The sequence below is a fragment of the Sturnus vulgaris genome, chromosome 4 (genome assembly GCF_052056855.1).
Source record: "Sturnus vulgaris isolate bStuVul1 chromosome 4, bStuVul1.hap1, whole genome shotgun sequence".
Classification (NCBI taxonomy): Eukaryota; Metazoa; Chordata; class Aves; order Passeriformes; family Sturnidae; genus Sturnus; species Sturnus vulgaris.
Window position 1 is genome coordinate 49774190 of NC_142246.1, and position 26579 is coordinate 49800768.

The 26579-nt window shown below is 39.7% G+C and overlaps 1 protein-coding gene and 1 long non-coding RNA gene across 10 annotated transcripts in view; one reads left to right on the forward strand and one right to left on the reverse strand.

The window, feature by feature from the left end:
• The first annotated feature begins 7882 nt into the window (after positions 1-7882).
• Positions 7883-26579, forward strand: part of MANBA (mannosidase beta) — a 53536-nt gene continuing 34839 nt past the window's right edge. For 7 of the 9 annotated variants that reach the window (XM_014875229.2, XM_088163940.1, XM_088163941.1 and 4 more), the window contains exons 1-5: positions 7883-8298; positions 17344-17438; positions 17937-18042; positions 19991-20161; positions 24176-24299. In XM_014875229.2, coding sequence (XP_014730715.2) covers positions 8116-8298; positions 17344-17438; positions 17937-18042; positions 19991-20161; positions 24176-24299 — 679 coding nt within the window. In that variant the 5' untranslated portion in view covers positions 7883-8115. Of the gene's footprint in view, positions 8299-17343; positions 17439-17936; positions 18043-19990; positions 20162-23052; positions 23150-24175; positions 24300-26579 lie in introns of all 9 variants that reach the window. The other 2 variants (XM_088163946.1, XM_088163944.1) reach the window with 2 other exon arrangements.
• On the reverse strand, positions 11659-14310 carry LOC148224015 (uncharacterized). The gene is made up of 2 exons (XR_015803323.1): positions 14171-14310; positions 11659-13534 (listed from the first exon to the last, which is right to left on the reverse strand). It is a non-coding gene; the product is annotated as an uncharacterized LOC148224015 (long non-coding RNA).

The following is a 26579-nucleotide window of genomic DNA, read 5'->3' on the forward strand; positions in this document are numbered from 1 at the left end:
ATATAACCATTATTTTATTCTTTTTCCTATTGGAAGGTTTGGGATGCTCTTGTTGGAGTAAGAGGTCCAGATCTCTTCATCATAAGATTCTAGATTTTGTGTCTGTACTCAGAAGAACACTGAGGAGAGGATCACTGTTAGTGATTGTAGGAGTTCTCAGGTAACAAACTTAGTGGAACATGGCAGTGATATTTTTCTAGAATGGATTAGTGCTGGCTGAAGAATTGAATTTAGTATTTGGGATGTTCAATCTCTGTGTCTGTGAAGAGTTAAAGTACTGCACCTCTCAAGCATGTCTGTCTGTTCTAAGCTCAGTAACAAGCTGCCAGAGCACAAGTGCAGATGATGAGTCTAACCAGCATTAAGAGGTAGAACTTTCATGTGTACACAAATCATGATCTCCTGGTTTTATTGGTTGGTTGTTCTAACTGCTGTGTTTTTACAGTTTGAGTTGTATTTCATGAGGATGTCTCTTAAGTTCTTGTTTACAGAATGATTTATGTTTCCTGAGAATCCATTCCAAATTAATTGAAAGCAGCACTTCAGGGTATCATCCTACAATCACAAGCAGTTGAAATAAAGATGAGGTAGGTAGATGGCTGCTACTCAACTTAGCTCTTTTTGTCCTTTCCTACTTCGTATATGCTGCACTTCACGCTCAGAATGACTGTTCTGGTGCAAAGGATGTGAATTTTCATAGCCTTAACTATTTATAAACTGAGAAGTAAAAAAGCATTCTTTTTTGTCTTAACTATAAATATGATAAAAGCTTTGAGAAAATGCAGGTAACCCTGAGTCGTATTTTTCTACATAATATTCTTTCGAATACTGGTAAGACTGATGTAGAAAAATGTTCCAAGTTTTCAGAGTGGAAACATGAAAAGACAGATTTGTGGGAAAACACTGAGCAGTTACCTTGAAATTTTTAGATGCAAAATTTAACTTGAAGCAGTTTTTTTTTTTTTTTTAATGCGACTAATGTGGCATCTTAATATCTTACACTTGCATTATACTGTGTTTTACGAGGGGTGGGAGGGGAGAAAAAAAGGAAGGTGAAAAGAGAAGTTACCCTTTGCTTTGCTGAAGCTACATCTCTGGTTCCCAGGGCAGGAGACCAGCTACAGAAATAGGTTATAGTTGACCAATCAGCCCTCCTAAACTTATTTTCTTCCCCACAGCCACTCTACCATGTTTGTCTTCACCCTTTAGAGACCTGAACTTGTTTTTGCCAGGTACAGTTGCCCCGCTAGATAGGGCTTCTCTTTGCTGCCTTCCCTGATCTGATGGGGAATGTCTTTCAAGTGATTTAGCTAGGCAGTGCCTGGAGACTCTTTGAGTACTTCCAATTTATGAACCAGTATGTTATACAACTGCGAGAGCAAGTAATGCCTCTTGAAGTGCAAAGCATGAAGAAAAGGGGAAGGGGTAGTAAAACTTTTTACTTTATGACTGCAGTAGTTCTAATTGAGAGGTGAGCTTGTAAAGATACTGAAAAAATAGATTAAGAAACTTCCTTAAGTTTTTTAATTACATGAGAACAGGTAGAACAAAGGTCATGTATGTATTAAGATTAGGAATCTAGAGTGCAGATATACAGAGACAGAGTGAGGGTGAAAGCTCAATGTTATAAGTGAGGTTTTAAAAAGAAGTTCCCATGAAGCATATGCTGACACATACATCATGAATAATTTAGGGTGTGGACAGAGGAGAGGGCAGCCAGCTGTACTTTCTGAGCCAGCTGCAGCAAACTGATAAGGTCTTCTCAAAGAGTTCTGCTAGGAGGAAGTAACAGTAATAGCTGGTGGTTACAAGATTATGGGTCATTGCCGGGAAGCTGGAAGGATAAACAGTGGATCAGCATCCTTAGTAATGAGAGAACACAACAAAAGAGGTCTTGAAAAGCCTCCAAGTTCAAACTACCACCAAGATGTTCTCTAAATGATGAGTGACTTTCTAGTCCTGCAGTGGCTTTCTTATGTCAGCATTAAGCTGTCCACTGCTAACTGAAAGCAGGAGATGGCAGGAGCAGTTTAGTTGTACCCTTCTGTCCTCCAAGTAAACCTTCATGTGTCTGACCAGGTATGGATGGCTCCAAAGTGATTATTGTGGACAAATCTTTACTTGTCAACTTGCTAGGCATATTGAAGTACTTTATTAGACTGAATTGCCTAAAATATATTTTAAAAATATTTTAAGTATCTTTTTGGTGTGACTGAAATTTCTTAGGGCATTTCTAGGCCTTTAAAACTGTATTTGTCAATACGACCACTGTTGATAAACTACTGAAAATATGCTGAGGGAATCAACATAATAGAACCTTTATTGACAGACAAGCATTCAAGATAATTTTGCATCTTGAACCTTCTAAGTGCTTAATAATATTCTGGAGTCATGATAGCTTCCTGTGATGAAGAAACCCTTTCATCAGAAAGCCATACCTTTGGAAATGATGGTTTGCTGAATGCTGTTTATTTTGCTAATATGTAAAAAGTGCCAAAAATTTAGGTGGCTGTTTGCTCTTCAACTCACTAATTAAAACTTTAAATGCCTTCAGAATATTGTGGCACTTCTGTGAAATGTTCTGTAGACATTAAAGTCCATAAGTGTTTAATATAAGGTTTAATTGAAGTTTTATTGTATCTTTTGTCTTTTCATTAGATCTATATTAGTTCAGACTAGCTGAGGATCTTGGCTCTTGCTGAAACAATCTGGGAGATTGATTCCAGGCAGTGATCTCTTGTGGTTTTTAGAACCTCTCTGTATAAAGGCTGCTGTTGCCTTTGTGCTTCTCTATAGTTCTTGTGTTGAGAAGAGTTCTTCCACGGAACAGTGACATTTGTAGCACTAATCAAAGGCATAGGGCCTAATTTCAGCACCAGATTATTTGGATCCACTGGGTGAGAATTTTGCTGTAAACAGAACGTGTGTGAGTAGTATTTTAGCTATGGCCATTCCCTGAAGGGATCCTTCTTTCACCAAGGACTGAGCTGAAGAGACAAGGTTCTTTTCAAATCCCTAAGGCTCATTTTTTAATGTTTCTAGCCATAAAACTACTGCCAGCCTTCCCTTCTTCCAGTGCAAATATCACAATGCTAAAATTCTGACTAGTACCAAAACAAGGGATCTATTCCAGCAGTATGAGAGGACACAAGAAAATGGAATTAAGATGTCTCAGCGAAGTTCAGGTTGGACGTTAGGAAAAAGGCTGCTCTTTACTGAGAGGGTGGTCGGTCACTGGAACAAGCCCCCTGGGAAATGGTCACAGCTTCAAGCCTGCCAGAGTTCAAAAAACATCTGGATGTTACTCTTGGTCATACGGTTTAGTTTTATTCAGTCCTGCAAAGAGAAGGGAGTTGGACTTTTGTTGATCCTTATGAGGTTTTTTCAATTCGAGATATTCTCTGATCTTTCCAGTACTCTTTGTATAGTGCAGTAGTCTTTTCCTTTTTGTTACCATGAGAATCAAGCACATAATGCTTTTTTTTAACAGATGGGTGTATATATAAAGTATTTTTAGTGCTGTTTATGTATGAAGTCATTTGGAAAAAAAAAATAGAGCCCATATTAAAGTATGTTTATTTCATGAATGTCCATGAGTCCAGTTTCTCTAACTCTTACTCCTGAGACATTTGTACCAGTGCAGCAAGTGACAGGGCATGTAGCTTTCTTGGACTGCATGAGGATATAGCTGTTATGTAAAAGGGTTTTCACTGGAATCATTCAGACAAGAGGATATTTTTTCCTGTGTAGGCATGTTCTTGGCTTATGCTGTTGCCGAAGTGGGGCTTGAGTTGATTCAGTGAGGACTTTGTTGATTAAGAATTCTGCAAATTCTTACAGGTGATGAAATAATCATTAATCTTTCAAGAGGAAAAAAAGTGTCTCTTGAGTACCCACAGTTTTCAGTAAAGTTATGTTGAATATTCGTTGGTGCCTGCATTAGAGTCATTTTGGTAGAAGTGAAGGGACAGAGTTTGTCCTAGTGCTGAACCAGGTGCATTAGCTACACTGAAGGTCTGAGAAACAGAGGTCCTGACCTGCCCCAGTGGTTTGTTTGGAGTCACTTGAGTTAGAAAAAGAAATGCAGCTCCCAGCTGTTTCAGCAACTCCAAATGCATTCACATTTACTCATCCAATTTATCAGCTACAAACCTTTGTTGACATTCTCTTAATAGTCACCTGCCCAGAAAACATTCATTAAAACAGTAGGCTGGATGTATGCTTCATATTTAGTATGATCTCTCTGGTATGTCCTGCTCTCAGTTGGTAAAGTGCCAAGCACACTGCCTCAGTGAAGCCTCTCAAACTTTTGTCATGGGGGAAACAGTTTGCTACCTACAGACACTCATATTTTGAGGGATATAATTTCAAGCATTCGGGGACAAGTTGTACATTGTATTGTGGTCACAGGTGACTGTCTAGTTTTAAACCTCTAAGAAAGGCTAAACAACCTGGTTCATAATGTCTGCATTTGAGCTTATTTTCTGTAAGTGCCAAAGAATCAGTATGTTTTAAGTAAGTTTTAATGAGAATTGAAGGGGAGCTTGGACAGCACCATACAAGACACTGATTTTGCTGTTTATGAAACAAAGAGTAAATGGCAATGATCAGTGTTACATAATTTAAAAAATAGATTAGGATTGTTTCAAAATGGTTTATAAAATGAATAAAAACTGTGGGAATTCCACCTTCTAAATAACATGATTTTATAAATCTGGCCATGGTGGCTTTGAAGATCCTTAGGCTTTTTTGTGCCTATTCTATGGAAGGTGGTGACCTGACACCTAAATCCTTTGGTTTAAGTGCATTTCAAAGCAAGATGCTACGTAGAGATAAAAATACAGGCTTTTGCCCCAGCATGCCTGATGAAGTTGAAGGTTATACTCAAGGCATCACCTCTCTTTCTGCTTCTGAAATGTTAAAATTATTACTACATACTTTTTGCTTTTCCCCTTCCATTATGGCATTTGCCTGGAGCAGTAGCTTCCCTTCTACATACTCATTTTTAATTACTTTTGATAGTGTTGGGTAATTTGGTTTGCTAAGGAAATCCCCTTGCAGTGGCCTACAGACTTTGCCATAATTATGAAAGAAACTTCAGGCCTACCGTTTGAATTGTCACTTTGTATTTTGCTCATGATAACCTAGTACAACATTCTCTTCTAGTGATGTACTAATAGTATCTTCATCTAAAAGCAATCTTAATTTATTTAATTTATCATTTTATTTTTAACATTGTTTTGAATGGAGTTCAAGTACAGAATAATGTCCTTTAGAAATCCATAGCTGGAGAGCTCCCTGCATCACATTGGCTTTACTCCAGCGCAGAGAGCAACTGTTCTGCACAGTGGTTCTGTTCTGTAGATGCAGTCAGAGGTCTGATGTTATGTTGAGGAACTGTGGGGCTTTCTTATGGATATTCTGTGCTGCCTGAAGGTATTTACACTCATACAAACATGTATACACTGATATTGCTGCATCTGTAGAAAATTCCCTCAGGTAGATGACCCTTTAGTTGCTTTGCATCTTTGCCAAATGGTCTGTGGTGGTGGTATCTGCAGGAGCCCACAGCTACTAAGAGAGAGCATGCCCTGATACAGACTGCTCTGAACACAAGCCTTGTTTGGCTTCAGAAGTGTTTACCTTCAGCAGAAGAATGGTGGACAGGTGGGGGCAGTAATATCTTGAAGTACTGCATCCAAATCTGTGAGAACCTCTTTGTTTAAAACCTTTACATTAACTCATTGAACATGAATTTGAAAGAGAAAATAGCAGCAGCCTGTTGTAATGATAGAAATTGCATAGCATTTGGAAACAAAGGACTTGTGGATTAACATGGCAGAATTTGGGCAGCTACAGTGGAACTGCTCTGAATTTATTCTAATAGAGCCAAAGGCATGGTTTTGCCTTCAGCTTTTGGTCTTGGTTGATAAAAGAATATCTGCTTGCAATATCGTAAAGTAAGAATTGTAATAACCTCCTAAATTTGTGGTATTTCAGAATGAGGATTAATATAATACACGGTAAAAGAAAGCACTTGGTTTATCTTGTTTTGTGTCTTAAGATTTGAAAAGATTAAACCACAGCCTTTAAAATTCATATATTGAAACAGCAAAAATGGAAACAAAAAACAAACTCTAAAACTAGGACATGAGAATCAGACATGATTTAACTTAATTATAAGCCTTGAACAAGGAAAACACCATGTTCTCAGAATACTTAATTACAGCATTGTTTTTAGGTTGAGGTTTTTGGTGTGTGTGTTGCTCCAGTCAGTCTTAAGCAGAAAGAATAAAAGGCAAAACACGGAAGTACAGTAAACAGCTTGAAATGCAGTTTCCTTCTTACTGGGAACCTATCACGTGACTTGCTGGAAAACATTTATTTAAAAAATAATTGTAGTTGTTTTTTGACAGCTGTAAATCTGCTTCTTGAGAAATAATATCCTGTAAGATCTCTGAAGAAGCATTACAATGTTTAAATTGTTTTAGTGTTGTATCAGTGAATTTAAGGAAAGAACACTGAAATGTTTGATTGTCCTGAAAACATTACTCATTGACAGATGAGGACAGAAACAGAGTAAGGCTTTCTACCATTAACGTATAATAATTTTATAGTCTGCACTATTAAAGGTGAGAAAATACTAATTTTGACTGAAATCTATGGCATGCAAAGTCAGTTGACATAACTCAATCTCAGATGACAGCCTTTTTTGGCAATCTCACTAAAAGACAGCTGAGAGTTGAACTGAAATGGGACCAGCATTTCAGTAAGTCAGTATATTGAATGTGGCTTACTCTGTCTTAAAATTACACACACGGTAACTATTCTAACAGCTAGGTTTTTGCATGACCTTTGCTGCCCAACAGTGTGAATCTTAGCTATCCCTTTTTGAGGTTGGCAGCAGAAATTTAAGAAAAAAAAAGATCAGCCACTGTCTTTCTCTTTGAGTCAGTATTTCTCAGAACTGCACACCCTCTTGTGCTCTCACAGGTGAAAAGAATTACCTGTGGCTGGATTGTGTACTTTTTATTGTAGGTGAATGGAAGGACTGGCATTTTTATATTGTATTTAAAAGAAGGGTTGTCAGCTCTAAAGGATTTGCATAAAAAATATATAGGCATGTTGACCTTGTGCAGTCATGCCTTAAAGACAAATTTCGGGTGGATTCTTTCAGTATGCCGAAATAGGTGTGTGAAAGCCAGGAGCTAAAACAAAACTCTGGTGTTCCTGTTCTTGTCTTGCACAGCTTCAGCTGTGGGGGACTGGCGTGAAACATTCCCAGTTCATGGAGGTGAGCCAGAACCCCCTGCACACCCTGGTCGGTGGAAACAGAGCATGAAGTACCACGGGTGTTACACCTGGAGAGGAGCTAAGGCCTTCCGCAGAGCTATTAAAAAACTTGTTAATTTCTGCTTTTGGGCTGTGAATGAAGGGATTAACCTAGCAAGGACACACGGGAAAGCTACAGTGTGATTTGAAAACCATAGTTCTTGTATGTTCGTTCTTGGGAGCTGATGCTTCTGTGCTTTTGCAGATTAATTTACTGAACTTTTATAAACAAAATCCACAGCCCTGCTTTATGAGGAAACCGTTGTACTTTGAGATGTCCATGACGTCTGTTATGGTTTTATACGCCTCTATAATTTTATGGAAAAAAGGATGTGGAAGTCTGAGGCCATATAAAAGCCTCATGACTCGAGGAGCCAATACTGATAACCCACTGCAGTGTTGTCACAACTCTTCCTCATCCCTGCCCGCCTCCCTGCCGGTTTCTAGAGCTCCGAGTGCATTTGCTGCATCCCAGAGACTCGTACCCGTATTGTAGTGCCTCTTCTCGCTGTTCCGCCGTGCCTCTTGGAGAAAAGAAGCAAACCAAGCTGCCCGTTCGCCGAGGCGCTGGGGCAGGGCCATGCGCCGGGAGCCGGCGCTGCTGCGGCCTGGGCGGAACCGGGAGCGCGGCCGCTGTCCCTCGCGCTCCGCGGCCGCGCTCAGCGCCAGAGCCACCCGCAGGCCCCGCGCTGCGCCGCCCCCAGGAGCGCCGCCGTCCTCCCTCCCCTTCCTTCCCTTCCTTGGAAGCACCGCCCCAGCTCGATTCTGACGGTGGCTGTCGCCATGGGCCGCGCCGCGGTGGTGCTGTCGGTGCTGCTGTTGCCGCTGGCGGTGGCCGCGGGCGGCCCGGAGGTGCTCAGCCTGCGAGGGAGCTGGCAGCTCCGCAGCGGGAATGGCTCGGTGTCCCTCCGAGCAGAGGTGCCTGGCTGTGTTCACACCGCGCTGCTCTGCTGGGGCCTCATCCAGGTACGGTACTCCGAGAGCCGGGCCCTGGAGCAGCCCTTCCCGCCCTGGGCAGCCCGCCTCGGAGCGGAGAAGCCAGCCCCGCAAAACACAGCTCCGTCCCGGCAGCTGCCCGGCCGCTGCAGGCTTGGTGGGCATCGCCGGGGCAGCAGCCGGGCTTCGTTTGGTGGCTGCAGTGTCCTCAGTCCCGCATGAGGCCGAGGATGCAAATGGAAGCTTTGCAGTATGTGAGATTGTGGTTTTGACGTGCAGCCAAGGTGCTGACACCAGATACCTGCAATACCCTCAGAGCGTGTAAGTCATGCTTACCTACAGTGGTGCCTCAAAAGAATGAATAGTTAAACCCACTGTCCTAAAGTTTGACTTGCTGTGCAGTAAGTTTAGAGATTCCAGGCCATTAAAAAGCCCTTTTAAAACTTGCAGGTGATACCAGAACAGTGGAGATTGTATACACCCACTCTGCCTAAGGAAAGTATAGTCTAAAACAGAAGAAGTTAAATTTAAAAGACTAACTCCTGTTTTAACACTTAGAAGAAGCTTTTCTGCTTCTGTTTGCACTTGTCTCTATTACATTTTTAAATTTATAGAAACACAGCAACCACTTTCTTGGACAAACTTTCAAATCTGCAGTTGCAGATGGGTAGCAAAGTATTCTAATACTAGCATAAGGTGCCTGTGACTCAGATCTGACAGGAAATGTGGCACTAACTGGATTACTGTTGAAATAAGATACCTTTATAAAAGGAAAAAAAAAGAAAATATGTACCTGGAACAAGGAAAGAAAGAAAACACAATGAAATTAACAAAGTCATCTATAAAGATGATAAATACAGTTCTGTGCTGGAAAATGTGAAGTATGGTCATATGCTGTGAGTATATTGTATTATCCCTCCTTTGTTGTGGGCCCAGTGGTGCAGTTCTTGTGCATCATTTATTTAAAAAACACATTCCAGATATATGCATTTTGTATTTTCTACTTCTTGGCTTTTATCCTTCAACTTATTATACTCTGATTAAATTTAGAGAGGTAAAAGGAGAAAGTGACACACTTTAGGCAGGATAATTTTAGCATTGTCTGTGTTGGCACAGGTTGGGAATCCCAGCACTAATAATAGATTTCAAAGAGTGTCACTGCCAGATACAAAGCATCAACATTGGAAAAAGAAATATTCTATGAAGAGCTATGATGATCTGTTTTAACATCTGTGTGCTAAGCGATGTGATATCTTGGACATTGAGAGTTAAGGTTTCAGTAGGGCTTTTCTATAGTTTTCAAATGTGCAGGAGGCAGAGAGACTTTATGTGGAGGGAACTGTGCACGAGGTAAACTCAACGTCTGGGATGTTTGGTTGTGCTGGCAGGTGTTGCTGCAAGAAGTGTGAATAATCATCCAGGAGAAACTGTGACCAATGCACTGACTCAGGCACACAAGATAGTGATGTAATGAAAGACTCCCATTTAACTACTCACACTAAGTACACTTAGGAAGTGAGAAGATGTAATTGCTAATTTAAATGCATTGCTTCAAACTGACTTGTAATTTAGCAGTATATTTGGAAATGAGGATCATGTACTCTCATGTGCCTGGGCAGAATCTCAAGCCTGCACAGAGGCATGAGAGCTTAGTCAGCCAACTGGGCAGCAGTGGGTGCTTGGCTAATTAAATCGATGATGGTTGGTTGTGGCCACTTAGAAAATGTTTACTTGAATACAAGTAAGAACTTGCTCCAAAAACGTGCTAGTACAGCTGAGTATGAACCTGCTGTGGACTGGAAGCTGTTGCCAAGTTGATGGTGTTGCTGTCGAAATGCTGAGTTAACCAAAATGGTGCACAAGTACAGTTGCTAGACCTCTGGACTGGACCCAGCTGGTGTCTAGCTAGTTCCAAGAATGAGATAACCTATTTCTATGTATAGGTATGCACAGATAACTCAAGGCCAGATTAAACCCATTCTTACTCAGTTTAACAAACCTCAGTTTACGGAAAGAAGCATTCACACAAATTTGCACCGGAATAACTAAATTGTTTTAAAATCGTATTTTTGTTTAAAAGACAGAATGCAGACCATACCGAAACAGGGGAGCAACCTTAGCAGATTTGAAATCTACTGCAGATGATGTTAAATGTACTCAATCTTTGTCACCACAGTAGTTGCACTCTGCAAAGCAGCAAGCCTGGGTTGTTTGGAGGGTGTCAGTGACACCATTCATTATTGCAGTGTGAGGCTTTGTGCTCAGAGGGGGGCCCAGCTGTTTGTCCTGAGGTTTCTTTGCTCCGGTGAATGTGACCAAAGCTTTTCAAGTTTGGCTGCCTAAAATCATGTTCCTATATTTCTATTTATACAAAAGCATGCACACTGCCCTAATTTTAGAGGCATAGATCACTGGTTGCTCCATTTTTTCAGAGTTCATTAACTCTGGAAATCGGCTCTTTTTGGTGTTGTGTCAAGTATGGAAGTAGGAGATTTATTATAGATGCCTAAATACAACTTTTGGTCTTGGGTATTTTTTTTCATTTGTTCTTTTTTCTCTTTGCAATGGAATATAGAATCTTTATTCATAATCTTACAGAAGATGTCACTGCATCAGTAACCCAGCTTGTAATCAAAAGTGCAGATGGGTACCATAGCTGTACCAGGAAATAGAAGAACAAAGCTAGTGGGAACAAAATCATTCTGGATAGCCGGACCCCTGTGTTCAGCGACCTGGTGAAATCTACATGCTGTTATTCTGTGTGATTTGCAGGTGGCAAATAGCCCTGCATCCTTCCCTTTTGTATCCGAGAGATTTTCAATGAGTTAACACCCAAACCAGAAATTTAAAACAAAATTTGGAAGAGCCTACTCTAGCAACGTAGCTTAGTGGGCATCTCACAGTGAGGGGAAGGAGGGCAGCAGGGGTAAGCTGATGAATATTAAGCCTTCAGAATGTGGCTTAGATTGCAAGACTAGGCTGCAAGCAATTTATTTATCATTGTGTGATTCATTTCAAATTTAGGTCGATGCACAGTTTTTGCCCAGGGATGCTCTAGCTGATTGTGTGTCTGTAGCCTTACTTTAATCTGCTGTGCAGGTCATACACTTGAATTGAAAAACATCTCTCCAACGCTGACAGTTCATTACTCATCCCTCTGGATCCTCTTAGCATTTGTTCCAGAGATATCTTTACTTTGGTTTATAAAATATACATTGGAGGAACATGTCTTTCTGAATGCACCAAATACATGTGTCTCAAAAGATGCTCTTGGGGAAGACACTTGAATTTCCTACCAAAGTATTATTTTCTTTCATGTTCAATCAACATAGTTCAAATGCTGGATTAAGTATGATAAAAGCTCTAGGGCCAGGAGATTGCATCAGAGTATGTGTTTGGCTTGATTTTTTTAATAACATTTCATTAAGACACTGTAGCTCTTACTACTATTTACATGTAAAATTAAAAAAAAAAACATATGAGAAATGCACATAGAGAAGGGTAATAGTCACTTGCATAAAGTTAGAGCAAACCTTCATTTTGAATGCAGACATTTTACAAATTTGCAGTGAATCTGTTGCTAACCCTACAGCTCTGGAAGAAGATTTGCCAAAACCATTTTGTCTGAAGGTTTTGCTTTTGACTACTGTCAGTGTAGTATTTTCTTTCAGGCAGTGTTCTGGTAAGCCATATGTACCTACAGGTAACTTGCTTATTAAGTCTGTGTGCTGGAAATGGGCATCCTCTCCCACATACTGGTCAGGTTCTGCACAATGCCGTTCCTTGCTGGCAGGTGACTCCTGTAAATTTTCAATGCTGAGGAATATGTCGCTGGATTTTCTCATATGCAGCCATTTGCATTTATACATAAGGCTGTTTTGTCTTACTAGTTGTCACTTAGACTTGTATAGAGTATTATGAGAGGTCTGCAAGTGTGATGCTGATATAGGGGCTGGGTAACACTGCATTTTCTGGCCTGTTAGACAAAGGCATGCACTTGACAAAGAAGCTAACAGTGCTCTTGGTCATACTTGGATATCAGAATGTATTAGAAGAGACAGAAGTTTATGTACTCCAACTGATAGTTCTACATTTCTGGAAAGTAGTGTGGTTTTCTGCAGCTTGTTCTGCGTTTGTATAAAATATGCTGTTGTTTATTTTCTGACACTTCATCACAACTTAGTTTTTTTGGAACAAACTAGGTAACAGTTCCATCTGGCATCCTATGGTTCTGTTCAGGTTAGATGGCATTCGTTATTGGAATAGTTGATTATTATATTATTTTCCACTGAAATACAGGTGCTCTGCTTAACTGTGAGAACATGTGCAAACATTGAAAAGCCTTAGCATAAATATTAAAGGACACTCAAGTTTTCCTTTCAAAAGCTTGTGATGTTAAAAGAGATAAGATTTATAGTGGTGTGTTAAATACATCAGAGTATTCAGGTAATACTAAGCAGTGGTATTACTATGTTAACTCTTTTGTCATACTTGACCTGGTGTTCTGCTGTGACACATCTTGAACATTCTTGCACATTGACAGTGACATTCAGTTTACTGCTTTCTGAGAGCAGCTACTGAAATTTAGTTAGTTTAGGAGGAACTTCAGTAACTCACGCTCTGAGAGTATAACTCATTCATCACTACTGTTAGTTCAGCCTGACTTCAAGCTGTGAAAATTATATAAATGTCTTGACTGCTATCACTTGTGATGTCAAAGAGCACATGGGTATAGGTAAGTATATATTAATATTTAGCTTTCAGTCTGAAAGTTGCCCAGAGGAGAATCGTTAAACTGTAAATCATGAAACATGACTTGCAATTTTTTTTATGTAATCTGTTATACCATCCGTATTTTTTATGGTGTACATGATAAAATATCAGCAGAGTTAATTTATGGGAGAAGAGCAAGGTGACTTCAAATTAAACCATAACAAAAGGATGTTAAGGCAAAGGAATCTGTTTTTTGTTCTATTTAATAAATTTCATTTAATTTCCTACAAATCTTCCACCTGGGTACAGCTGACTCTGGTGTCACTCAGGTGCCATGCCCCTCAGAACTCCTGGAGCGTGGGGGGCCAGGAGCTGTCCTTCATTGGGCCAGGGTGTGCCTGGCACCACTCGCTCGCTCACTTGGGCTTGGAGCCTCACTTCTCACGTGTTCATGTCTCATCCTTTTCCTCCTTAACAGGTGAAGCTCTTAGCTTGTATCACTTGTATCAGCTTGTAGCTTTCCAATGTCCCCTTGTTATAAACAACTCAAATCCTGGTCGGGAAAGAGTAAATAAAATTTAATTAGAACCCGTAGAAGTTACAAAGTAAAGGGGGGAACAGCGCTGGGAGCATAGTGAAACTCTTTGCTCACCAGAGGCTCAGCTCACAAAATTACGTTTTCGCCTTTTATACGCTCAAGCTCGTAGCAGCGATATGAATATTCATAAGCAGTCCTTATATGTCCTCCCGGCACCTCTCACAGTCCGTGGCTTTGCCCATATCTTTATATTTGGCTCCTCCTAGGGTCCGTGGCCTCATCCTTACAGTAGGTTTGGCTCTTGCCAAGGTCTGTCAGTCAGTACTCCGTGCCTTTGTTTGGTGGAGCCCCTCTCGCATCTTGACTGGTGATGAGATGTTACCCTGCCAAGCCTCTCAGCAGCAAGTGTTCCCCCACTCTCTATTGCTGCTCGCAAGCATGCACCCTTCCCCCAGAGCAGTTTTGTCAGCTCTGTCAGCCAGAGCTGCCCGGCAGCAACCACCCAGGGGGAGGGGAGAATTGAAGAGAGAACTGAAATGGGTTTAAAACTGAACCGAAAGAGTACATGTCAAAAGAACTATAAACCTTTACAGAACTTCTTCCCACCATACTTAATAACTCCTCCTCATTTCCATGAGCCAATCACTATACCTTATTCATAACACACTTAAAATCATTGTAAAGAGAAGCTTCCATCTGGACGCTGGCAGTTCCTTCGTTGTAGTGCCGCCAGTGCTTTTGAAGTCCTGCTGATGTCCTTCTGTTAGCCGACCTGGAAATTGCTTCCTTTTGATGATCCGTAGCAGGGCTTTTAACCTCCTCTTAGTAAGAAGTGATTTGCTGCATGCTTTCAGCGTTGAGGTTGGGAGCAGGGAACAAACAGGCTTGAATGCTTCAGGTTTTTCCCCCAAATTGCAGGGAGCAGGAAAATGCAGGGCTGTAACGTTTGGTGGGATCTAAAAATAGGTATAGTTGACTCCACCCCTCTATGAATTGCTTCCAGGAACACACTGAGCTGTTGAGCTATTGAATGTGAAGTTTATTTAATAGACGTGCAGCCTATTTCCTACCATCTTTCAATTTCTCCCTGTGCATTTAAGTGTTTTAAATGTTTGTCCTTGCATGCACCTTTCTGAACTAAGCCTTTCATTTTGATGTGAAATGATTTAACGTGGGATGAAATTCTGTTTCGGAAAAATCCAAACAATTTGACTTACATGGTTGCATCTTCCAGCACTCCGAACAGTTGTATTTAATAATGAAAACGTCAGCAACCTCACAAGCGTATTGGCGAAGTAATTCTGCTTTCTTAGAGGACTTCAGTATGATTATGCGTTTGTCTTAAAAGCATTGCTTGAACGTTGGCACGACTTACTTTACAATAATCAACATTTGTCATGGTTAAAGCAGCTGACCAGTTATTAGCATTTAACAGCTTTTCTGTGTGATATATATCAGCTGTCTTACTGGTTAGGTAGCAATTGTATCAGTAAACTATTAAGTTTTACATGAAGGTACACGGAACTGTGATCTTTCCATCTGAAAGGGTGGATACCTGTGAGTCAGAAAGGCTAATTAGCACTTTCTGTGACACCTATTTTGGTAGTGCATTTCTTGAAGTCTGAAGGCTTTAGACTAGGAAAGAAGAAAGCACCTTCAGGAAAGTGAACTTCAGTGCGTTCTGAGATTTAAACATGCCACTCTGTAAGCTCTTGTAAGAGCCCATCTGGCAATGATTTTTGCCTCTGGTAAAATATTCCTGCATTTCTGCTGCTAGACAACCAGGTTTGTGTTTTCCAGAAGTCAGGACTTTGTTCATTAACACCTTGGTAACTGTTCGGTGGGAGAAATGGTGCAGGTTTCTTTTGTGCATCTTTGCAGAGGCACTGATGTTGATTGTTTGACCATTAAATAAATGGCTTTACAGTCTGCTGCTGGTAGTGCATTTGTAACTTTCCTCTCACGCCTTTTGTTAAATATTTCACACATACAAATGGCAAAAATCGAAATCTAACATGCACATATTTCAATGTAATATAATGTGAAATAAAATAGTATGTACTGTTAAATACGAATACATATGTATATATAAATATATATAAGATGGTATATAATGTTAAAGCGAGACTTTTGATAAAAATGTGCATTTTAAAGTACGTATTGTGGGCTTTCATGGTCTCTGACATTGGATGCTTGCCTCTCATTATCTCAGTACAATGATCTCAGTGGAGTTTCTTTTATGAACCTAAATTTTACGTCTCAATATGCAAATTACTGGCTTTAACTTGCATCTTAAGAAAAGTCTGAGATACATTCCTCAAAAGTAATGGAATGAATGCCTTAAAATTCAGTGATAGTCCTGTAAGCTCATGATGACTTAACTTTTAGAGAATACACTGTGTTATCATTACAGAAGTCACAGTTTAACTCAGGTCATGAGTCTTTTCCTTTTTAACTCTTCCCTTGTAGTAAGAAATTTGATTGATAGAGTGCAGCATGTAAAGGCAGGGTGACGCCTTTCCCTCTGTATGATTTTGGTATTGCTGTAGGACTCCAGAAGGGTCTGTGCTGCTGAGGAGAGTCACTTAGATGTTATGATTTTGTTCTGCTATGTAAATAGGTTTGGGTGTTTATTACAAAGCTGACCCTGTTAATTGTAAAATAAATATAAGACTGTTTTTTTCCAGAAGATTTCAAATCCCAAATGTGATTTTTTTGCATGCTGACTCCTGAAATGGGGAGAAAAATTAAGTTCCAGCAAGTATGAAAAAAAACAACAAAACGCTGGGCAGATTTTCTTCAGTGTGACTTAGGATATTCCGGGTGGGTAGTTAAGTGTGTTGGTAGTGTTAGAACACTCCTATCTATCAAAGCAGACCTTAAAGCAGCTCCCATCTCTCTAAACCGGGGTCGAGTCATGCAGGCCAGAAGAAACTGGCCATTCTTTGTTTTGGGGCGGCAGCTGGGCCGTGCGGCTGCTGCAGGGGCTGGAACGGGGCTGTCAGGCTGGGTACCTGCGCTCGGACACGGGGTGGGACACTGTGCCCCTCTGCTGCCTTTGTGTGGGTGCCACATCCTTTAACCTGCGTGAAGGACACGGTGACCCGCTGTAGTGAATACAGCATGAAGCGGGAAAGGCCAAAGACATCGCTTAGACCAACTGTGCCTTCTGTTCTTCCTCAGGAGTGTGGTTAAAGGGAGAAGGGCACATTTGGTGAAAATGCAATACTAGTCTCAAAAGCAGTCATTTAGTTTTTTACCAAAACCAAAACTGTGTTGCTTCTCCTTCTTCTCTTTCTCCATCCCTCCACATATAACAATTAATTTATCCTTACTGCAGCAAGTCCACCTGACAAGGAACAACTGGATTATTTGCAATAATTTTAAACTAGATTTGTTCACTGCTGTCCCTAGAAGCCGAAAGTGTTGTTTCTTTGCCTTTTAAAATCCTATTAGTCTTACTTTCTCCATAATTATGAGGGTGATCATGTTTCTGTTCCTCTCATTAAGTCACAGGCTCTCTGGATTTATTGATTAATTTCCAGACTAGTAATTTCTTCTGTAAAAACAAATCCTTCTAATTTGAGTGATTATAGCAGACAGGGTTTTGACCTATATAAATAAAATCAAATATTACTAAAGCTTTGCTTTCATGCAAAATTTCAAAGGTGAAAAGGAATATCAGGACTAAGTAAGTAAAGTGGATTTTGCATTTGCAGACTGATTGAAATAAGTGTTCATCTAATGGATATTGTGATGCTTTTTATGTAGTAACACTATACTAAGTAAATCTTTTAATTTTCTTTTTGTTGGTCTGTTACTAGGATCCATACTATAGATTTAATGATGTGATGTACAGATGGATTTCACTAGATAACTGGACTTACAGCAGGACATTCAAAACTCCTTTTGACGTCAGGTATGCAGTAAAGATATGTCTGAAATAGTTTTGTGCCTTCTTTCATGCAGAATTGCAAGTTAATCCATCGGCTCAAAATCTCCTTAATACATTTGTATCTGATAAAACAAATTATGCAATCATGTAGCTACAAAGTTGTTGCTATGGAACACTTCAATTACGTCTTTTTTCTTTTTTTTAATTGATTGTTAAAAATTACTTATGAATTGTCAGATGAGAAAAGATAATACTTAGGCTAATTGAAAGCTATTCCATCTAGTATCTGGTGGGTATGTGAACCTTCTGTATTCTTGAACATGCTGACTTGAGCTACTTCAGTTGTCATCTTAATTTGACTATTTAAAGGTACAATTTAGCTACACTGAGTCAAATGTTCTTGCAGGTAGCTGAGGCAACTGCTGGTATAATAGTGATACACATTTTTACATTGTCTGTCTCCTGTGTGTTTTTAACTCTAGGTATTCTGACAGTTTTTCACACTTATGTTTTCTTCTGTAGAAAGTGGCAGAAAGTGAATTTGGTTTTTGAGGGAGTGGATACAGTAGCACAGGTCCTGCTCAACAGTGTCACTCTCGGGAGAACAGACAACATGTTCAACAGATATGTAAGTAATGTGTTTATTTCTGAAGGTGCTTCTGTGTTTCTTCAGAGCAGTTTTGTTCTGAGCACTTTCAGTGCATTCAAGTACCCATAAAAATAGGTGCTTGGATGTAGAAAGTGTTGACCTGAGTACTGCATGTGTAATATGGTAAATGTTAGAAAGGGAAGTGTACTTACCTTTCACTAGCAACAGGGTCATATCTAGAGGTGAATGTGCCTTAATGAGAATTGGTCCTAAATGAGAGGACCAGTGCAAGAGGATCAATTTAGCTAATAATATGTCTTGCTTCTTGGGATCTGTCCCAGCTCCAAGAAAAGGTAAGCTAAATCTGTTTTATTAGCTGTAAATCTGCTTACTAATTGGTATTAGAATAGTTTACATGTCAATACTGCAATGAAAATGCACATGTTGTAAAGCCTGTGTGTTTTCATGCTTTTGGTTTTTAAAGAGGGTGGTTTATTTTTAATATAGTACTTTGGATAATATTATCTTGCATTTTTGAGTTTTGCTTATGTCAGCATTAGAGTGTTCATTATGGAATGATCTTGAGAGTGGCAAAAACATTTAAACTAATTTTATAGCTTTAAAATACAAAATTATTCTGGTATTAACATAAGGAGCAATCCTTGCTTTTCTTAAAAGAATCAAAAAGTCTGAAGAGATAAAGGAAGAATGATAGTGGAATAACTGAATTACAGATGAAATCTGGTGTCTCCATATCTCATCATTTACCAATCTGGCAGATTTTATTGCAGAGGCACTGGACTGAGACATAAGACATTCTGCCACGCGGATCTGTGTAACCTAGGACAAACCACTTCGTTTCTCTTTGACTTACTTTTACTATCAGCAAAATCAAAAATTTCATAGTGCTTTAATGAAATTGCAGTTATTTACTGATGAGAGTATCTAAAGGTTTGTCAGTAGCAAGCTCTGTAAAGTTAGGAAGTGGTATTAGTTTGTCCATGTTTCCGCAACTTCATGATTGTAACAATTCATAAAATGGCCTTCACTGTAAAACCAAAGTGTACTGCATTAAATTGAATCCGGGGTTACTGTGATCCAGGCTTGTGCCTTGTTCACCTGTTCCACATGGCAACAACTTCTGCAGGAAGGACTCTCTGAAGGCTCTGGATTGGGGAATGCTATTTGCTTTCTAATTTCCTGCTGTATGCTACAGAAATAAGTGATTCTAGCTGGGCTGCTCCCAAATTAGAAAAAAAATGCCAAGACTTGGCTTTTCACAAATGTGCACTCTGAGGAATAAATGGGTATTAGCCATTGGAACCATATTGTCCTGGTAGCACAGGATAATTCTGAAATGGAACATTTCTCATTTTCTTCAGCCACACTGAAGGAGATTATGTGACCTGGTGAGGAAGCCCCCAAATACTTAATTTGGTGCTGGCATAGAATGTGTCTCTGTACCTTTGGGGGATGAGAATGCAGCTCATCTCATTTTGGGAATGAACCACATCTTTGCAGCATTCATGGACAAGGCAGATCAGTGCCTTGTGGTGGATGAGCTGGCAGCACAGTGTGAGCTGGAAGCACTCTCGTATGGAGCAGCTTCTGGAGTTGGGATAAGGTGTCTTCCCAAAAATGCAGATGAGTTCTGAATGAGGAAGGAGGGTAAAGATTCTCTTACTGTCCTTGCCCTTCAAGCACTTCTGTGTGCAAGCAGAGTGCTGCAGCCTTCAATGAGAACTTGGTGTGAGGAAAGTGGTTTGCCCAGAAACATCTCCTTCTATCTAGAACATTCCTGTGGATTTTCTTTTTCTCAGTTTTCAAAGTAGCTTTTCTTTTCCTTCAAAACCAGAGCATACTGTGACAGTATTTCAAAAGCTTTGAATAATATATGTATGGTATTAAAATCCCCATGTAATAGTGATTGTAAATTTCATATATAAATGTCAGCACTGCAATGGTTTAGTTCTATGTTTTGTCGTAGAGCTTTGATATTACCAGCGTGATCCAGGAGGTCAATTTTGTTGAAGTCCGTTTCTTGTCAGCCATTTCATATGCAGCAGAGCAGAGCAGATGTCACAAAGCACACAGCATCCCTCCGGCGTGCCCTCCACCTGTGCAGAAAGGAGAGTGCCACGTTAATTTCATCAGAAAGGTAGGGACAGAACTGTCTGTCTCTGACTTCAGGCTGGGAAAGAGGAATGCACCACAAGCTGTCCTTACAGTTGTATTCTGAAACCTGCAATGTTGTTTTGTAAGTAGGGCATATTTTTCATTGCAACTTCCTTCTCCTATCCTACCTAGAAACCTGTAATCTTGTATGTTGACAATACAAGAGTCATGAGAAGGCCAGGCTTCATATCTAAGTGATAAGAATGTTTAAAAGGCTGTTTTCATCAGAGTCAGCAAGGAGACTTAGTGCTAAGAGGGCAGGATAGCATTGGGAAATGTGTAAGCATTACATTTTGATCCACTGGGTAGGTTTAGCAATGTATGCTGACAATAGAGTTCACTGTTGGAAATACCAGTGTGTATTGCCAAGGCTGTAAAAATCTCATCCAAGCTGCTTTGTGAGTGTTTGCTGTTGCTCATGTGCTGTGCTATTTATACTGGGCAGCTCTGGCATGTCCCAAGAAGTGTTATCTAACAGGGGACCTGTTCTCATCTTATTATGTTGCAAAGTGTGACTTACATGTACATATTCAATGAAAACAACAGTGTAATATAAATGAATGAAACTCAGAAACTTTGATTTAAGATATGGCTTCTCTGCTGTTACAACTTAGCTCAGGGCAAACTATCATTTGAGTAGCATCTCATGTATTTCTGATAGCTTTGCAGCAGATAGCAGCTGTGTTTAGATGATCTTACTTTCTAATTTATCTTTTTGGGTGTTTTTGCACATTTGTCTCCACTTAAATGCCTTTCTTGTTAATTATTTTCAAACCTTCTAATAAAGTCCTTCTAGAGTCTCCTCAAAAAATGACTAGGATCCTGTAAATTTTAACCTGAATATAATTTCCTTGAAAATTTATTAATGTGAACGTGGAATCCACGTTGTTTTGGAAAGGTCCTGTAGGATTAAGATGCTCTCTTTATTTCTGTTTGCTGCTACTTTTGTCTTCTCTACCTTTTAGAAAGTTTATTAGTTTTTCTGAGTCTGTTTCTCTATTTCTGAGAAATCAGTGCAAGGAGAGGCTTGGAAGGAATAAGGCAATTAGTCAGCTGGAGTCTTATTTATAGAGCAAAAGAGACCTGGAATGATTTTATGTTTCACTGAACTATACCTATAAATTTATAAGAAGTACCCTAGTGCTTTTTCCTCAAATGAGTTTTTTGACTGTACTTGAAAGCTGCTTCAGAAATTTCCAGAAACATTTTGAGTTCCAAGTATATGACAACAACAGCAGCTATGTCACATTTAAAAGTAAACAAACATACTAGGACATCGTAATGGAGAGCTGTTTACACATTTCAGGTGCAGTATTAAGTGCAATAAACTTATCTAAATCTGAGTAGGAGTTTGTGGCAGAAAACAAACCTGTCACTGCTAATGTACTCCAGTGATACAGGCTTATTGTTCTTGTGACATACTGTTTCTGATAGCAGTCTCTGCAGTATTTTTAGTGAAACCTGCCAATCTGTCAGTGATTAATTTGTTTATTTTTTTATAAAGGGAAAATGACTTTCAGTTGGACATGTTTCTAAGAATATGTTACCCCTCGTTTTCTGTTTGAAATAGATGCAGTGTTTGCTTCCTGGAAGGCTCTTTTGCAATTTGACAGTGTGATAGGTTGACTTAGGAAGAAGAAACTCAGAAGAGGTTCTTCCTAAGGAAATTTTCTCTGTGGGGGTTGGGATACCTACAACAGCCAATTAAAGAAAGTTAGTTCGCTCCGTGCACACACATTTTGAAGGAAGTAATCTGGAACTGAGTCTTTTTGTCTTTCCAGTGGCTGAGCAGGTAACATCAACCCGAGCTTCTCCCTCCCCCATGTGGGGGGGGGGGAGGCTCGGGAGGTCGCTTGGGCCCCGTTTGCCAACGAGGGGGACCCGATGGCCAGGGGGAGAAAAAGTTCTGTGATAAGACTTTCACAGTTTCATCCTTCACGAGCTTGTGGCTCTGGCGTGGGGGGAGGCCGATTCTTGCTGCTGCCGGAGGGGCCGGGCCTGCCCGGGTAGCCATGAGCAGTGTGGAGCTGCAGCCCAACCCCAGAAAGGCTGATTAACACTTCAGCTGCCACCTCCAGCGCGGCCTGAGTCTGGCCCAACTTTTGTAGTTGTGTTAAACTTTAACTCTTTAGTGTTCAGATAAGATTTGCAAAGCCTCCAGCCTTTCCTTTGAATATGAAAGGGAATAAGAAGATATCTGAAATCAGTGACGTAAGAGATAAGTTTTTAACATGGAAAGAGAATGAGAAGATGCTGAAATGGCTGAAAATCTTTTTGTAAAATTGTAGGGATGAACTGATGTACTGAATATTCCTATAAACTATGGAAAGAAACATGGGGGGATGGAAATGTTCCATTTAATAGATAATTTGACTAAAGAGCACCTGTGTTAAGAATTTCTGCCCTGAGAAAAGAAAGGGATTTCGGTTTTCTGAAGATAAAGCCTGAGCAGAGAGAAAGAAGACAGAGAGAATCTTTGCTGTGGAACATTTCATTCTTAAAAGTAATACCCTATAAGTCAGACATGGCTCACCTTTACAACTTTGGGACGGCTGTAGAGTTGGGAGGAGCGTCACGGTTGCAGGTTCTAGGGCGGATGCAAATCGTGAAAGATAAAACCACAAAAGAACTGTCTTTTTCCTTCTTGTGGGAAAAATTCCTACAACTTCAACAAGAAGAGGCTTCTTTCTCCAGAAGTGAACTGAAAAAGACTAAATTGGAGACTAACTGAAGTATTTGTTATATGTTTGTTTTGTTGTTATGAAGCTTGGGAGAGGGAGGGAAGGAGTGATCTGAAAAATCTTAATCTGAATTTTTTTTTTTCCTTTCTTTTTGTTTGTGTAGTTAATAAATTTTCTTTTATACTCTCTCAAGTTTTAGGCCTGCCTTGCTCTTGTGCTCCTGGTTCTGCCTCACAACAGGAAAAATCAGTTTATTTAAATTGGCAACTCAAAACGAAGACATTAATTTGGTGCGTTGGCCGGGAAATCAAAATTAAACCAAGACAGATAGACGGGGAGGCTGGCTGGCAATGCAAGGGATAGGCCAGGCTTGTGCATTGTGGTTTGCCCAAATTAGTATGCCTTGGCTGTAAGTTATTAGTCTCTAAATTTAGAACTCTGTGTCACTGTACAAGACTTTGGGAGATCTATTGTATTTGCTTTGGGGGCTGGGGCTGTGTGAAACTTGGAGGGCAGTTGAATAGATGTTGTCAAGGGATTTGTTAAGTAGAGGTCTGACCAGGTTTTAAAACAGCTAAATGGAAATTAGTGTACGTACTTCTCTGCCTGACCAGCATTTTATAATTCTTACAGTTATTCTGATGTTAGTACCAGGACTAAGCTACTTCTCAACCATGTTTTTGTTCCCTTTGTTTTTATATAAGAGAACCATAAAAAGGGGAGAAACAGTGAACATGACTGAACTACAAAAATACACCAGACATATCCATTTCTTTCCTTGTATTACTCTGTGGGGTTAAAACTAAAAATAGGAGATAAACTGTTTCATATATGATTTTTAATTTGATACTGTTCATCTAGACTACTGTAACATTTCTAATTGTCAGTTTTCTGCTTAGTTTGTCTTTTAGGTGTGCTATTAAATACTGATATTACAAACTAAGATAATTCACAGCTGAATTGAGAGTAATCTCCTGGATTGTTTTTTTGATCTTTCCTATTTGGGGTTTTCTTGGCATTTTTTGAAGTGGTATACTAAGTGTTATTTTTCTCTTTCAGTAATACAAAATTTCTCTGTACATGGGTGTTTAATACAAAATTTAATTTTTTACATAATACAGCTAGTAGCAGCAAAGTTCTGGTCAAGAACTAAGAAAAAAATATTGCAGGCTCTTCTGGGTTTATGGAAACTGGAAAAATTCTTTCAGTGCATGTCAATATTTTATTCCCAGATAGCAAATGTCTTTTTTTTCTGGCACAGCATCAATGTCTGTGTGAAAAACAGGCAGTTGTAATATAATCATTCTGTTTTCCAGGAGCAATGTTCATTTAGTTGGGATTGGGGCCCTTCTTTTCCCACTCAAGGAATCTGGAAAGATGTTAGGATTGAGGCCTATAACTATTATCACCTGATTTACTTTTCTGTAACGCCTTTCTTTGGTAAGTCTCTTGTTTCTTCTTTTTATTGGTTTCACCTTTAGAATACAAACCATTTTATTGTTAAGCCAAATGTCAGTTCAGGAAATGTTCTATGGGTTTTTTTAAGACTGTGTGTGTAGTTCTCTCCACAGCACACCTTTATTAGGCATTGAAACAGTACTACAGTACAAACAATAACTGTTAAAAGTGTTAGAATTAAGAATATTTTTTTGCCTAAAATCCCAAATAACTGCAGAAATAAATGTAGTATAATTGAGATTAGCACCTGCTCTTCGGTTTTGAAAAATTCCCTTTGTATTGGCATGTGTTTTCACCAAGACTCCCTGTAAATGTGTCTCACTTTCATTTAAAACAAAGGCAAAGTTGCTGTGGGAATTTGGTTTTGTGTTGGAAGAACAAATGCACAGTGAGCAGAGTCCAAAGAGTGCCGAGTTTTCAGAACACAACTGAAGTCTGAGAGAGAAAAGCAGTCGTGCTATTCAAGGATTTTTGTTAAAGTTGCAATTGGAGAGGAGAACCTCTTGCATTCCTGCTACCTAACTTACCAAACCGGTTTACTCTCTTCCTCTTTTTCCTCTCTGATCTGCCTCTCCTTTCTCCTGAAGATCACTGCAGCTGAGTGAAAGTAGTTAATTTTCCCTTGAAACTTTCTGCAAACGGTGATATGCCCCATTGCAGACCACCCACGTGCTTTTTTTCACTGCCTGTTGAGCCCAGGCTTCAGTGGAGTAAAGGCTAGCAAGTGGGTCCTGTGCACTGGGGTAAATTTCTGCCTCTGCGAATACATTTGTTGTGTATGAATAAAACAGGAAGACATCACTCCATGGCTGCTTTTAAAGCGTCCTGAAATAGCTGCAGGTCTTAGATAGAATTAACGTGACTGGAATTTCCATGGAAAGCCCCGGCACTGACTGTGCTTTCTGATACAGTAAAAGAAAATCTTTTCTGGTCCCTCCCACAATCCCACAACTCCACCTTCTGGTAGGTAAAGTCTTGCTCTCTAGGTAAATGGAGAGAGCAAATCTCATTGATTCAGCAGAGAGTGGCTTGGAACCAGAGCAAGAGCTTATTAGTATTCAAATATAATAGCGTTTGAAAGAGTAAATTAACAACCTGAATTTAAGCTGCATATGTACTTCTGTTGTTCGTCAGATTTAGTGTCATAGCCGTTTGACCATGAGTCTATAAAAGATTCATTGTTCTTGGTTTCTCTGCCTAGACTCCACAGTTCATGCAGTTAAGAATGGATTGGAATTTCTATATGCTTTTATAAGTGAGGAAAAATGCACTGTAATATCTGACCCTTGTAGGGTGGGTACTTTTTAACCTTTACCACACTTCAGAAAACTGGTGTTCAATGGGTAATGCTGGGTATAATATAAACTTGGGAACTCAATCATTGCACTTCAGTCTGTGAAAGACAGTGAAAATCACAGCAGGGCTGAATGCAATTCTTTGTTTTTTGGAGTGAGCTCTCTTTCTCTTGTGGAGGAAGGAGAGCTAGGCTATATAAATGAAAAGAGAAAGTGAGTTATTAGTAGTGCGGGTATACAAAATGTGTCTTAGTTCTAGGTCTTCCTGTTTTCTGTTTTATTTGCTTTTGCTTGTATGTTAATCTGTAATATTTGAAACATAGGATTAGCCAGGCTATGTTAGTAGCTAGGCAATTCAGTTGCTGAATTTAGTGGCAAATTTACACATAGATCTTGAGAACCCTTGACCCTGGCTCTCCTTATTCAGTAAGCTCTGTAGAAGAGAGGATGCTCTGTGGTAACTTCAGAGAGATCTCAGGGACGTCATTAACTTGTTTCTTTCACGACACATGGATGGAGAAGGGACATAAAGACATAGCCCGTCAAGTCTAGACACAGTGGGCCCAATTCATCCCCAGCATAGCTCCATTCATTTTGTCCAGTGAGTCTGGGATGAATTCGGCTCGTTTTCTGTTAATACTGTTTTTGTTTCATTGACGAAAGTGATTGTACTGGCTTGTGATTACAATCTTTCCCGAAGAGTACTATGTTCATATGAGTGCTGACTAAGAGCAAATACAATATCTGTGGGAGTTGGTGGGAAAAAATTCCTTCCTAATGAAGTGACTGGTGTCAAGGTCTCTGACTTTTGTATAGTACTCCGAAAAAAAAAAAAAAAGCCTGGATATCTTCTGAATTAAAAAAAAGAGTTAAGAAACATAAATCATACTGCATTGTTCTCTTCCGTTGGACTCAGATGTCAAACACACTAAATAAGCAGATTAACCATGTAGGCTGGTTCAGCCTG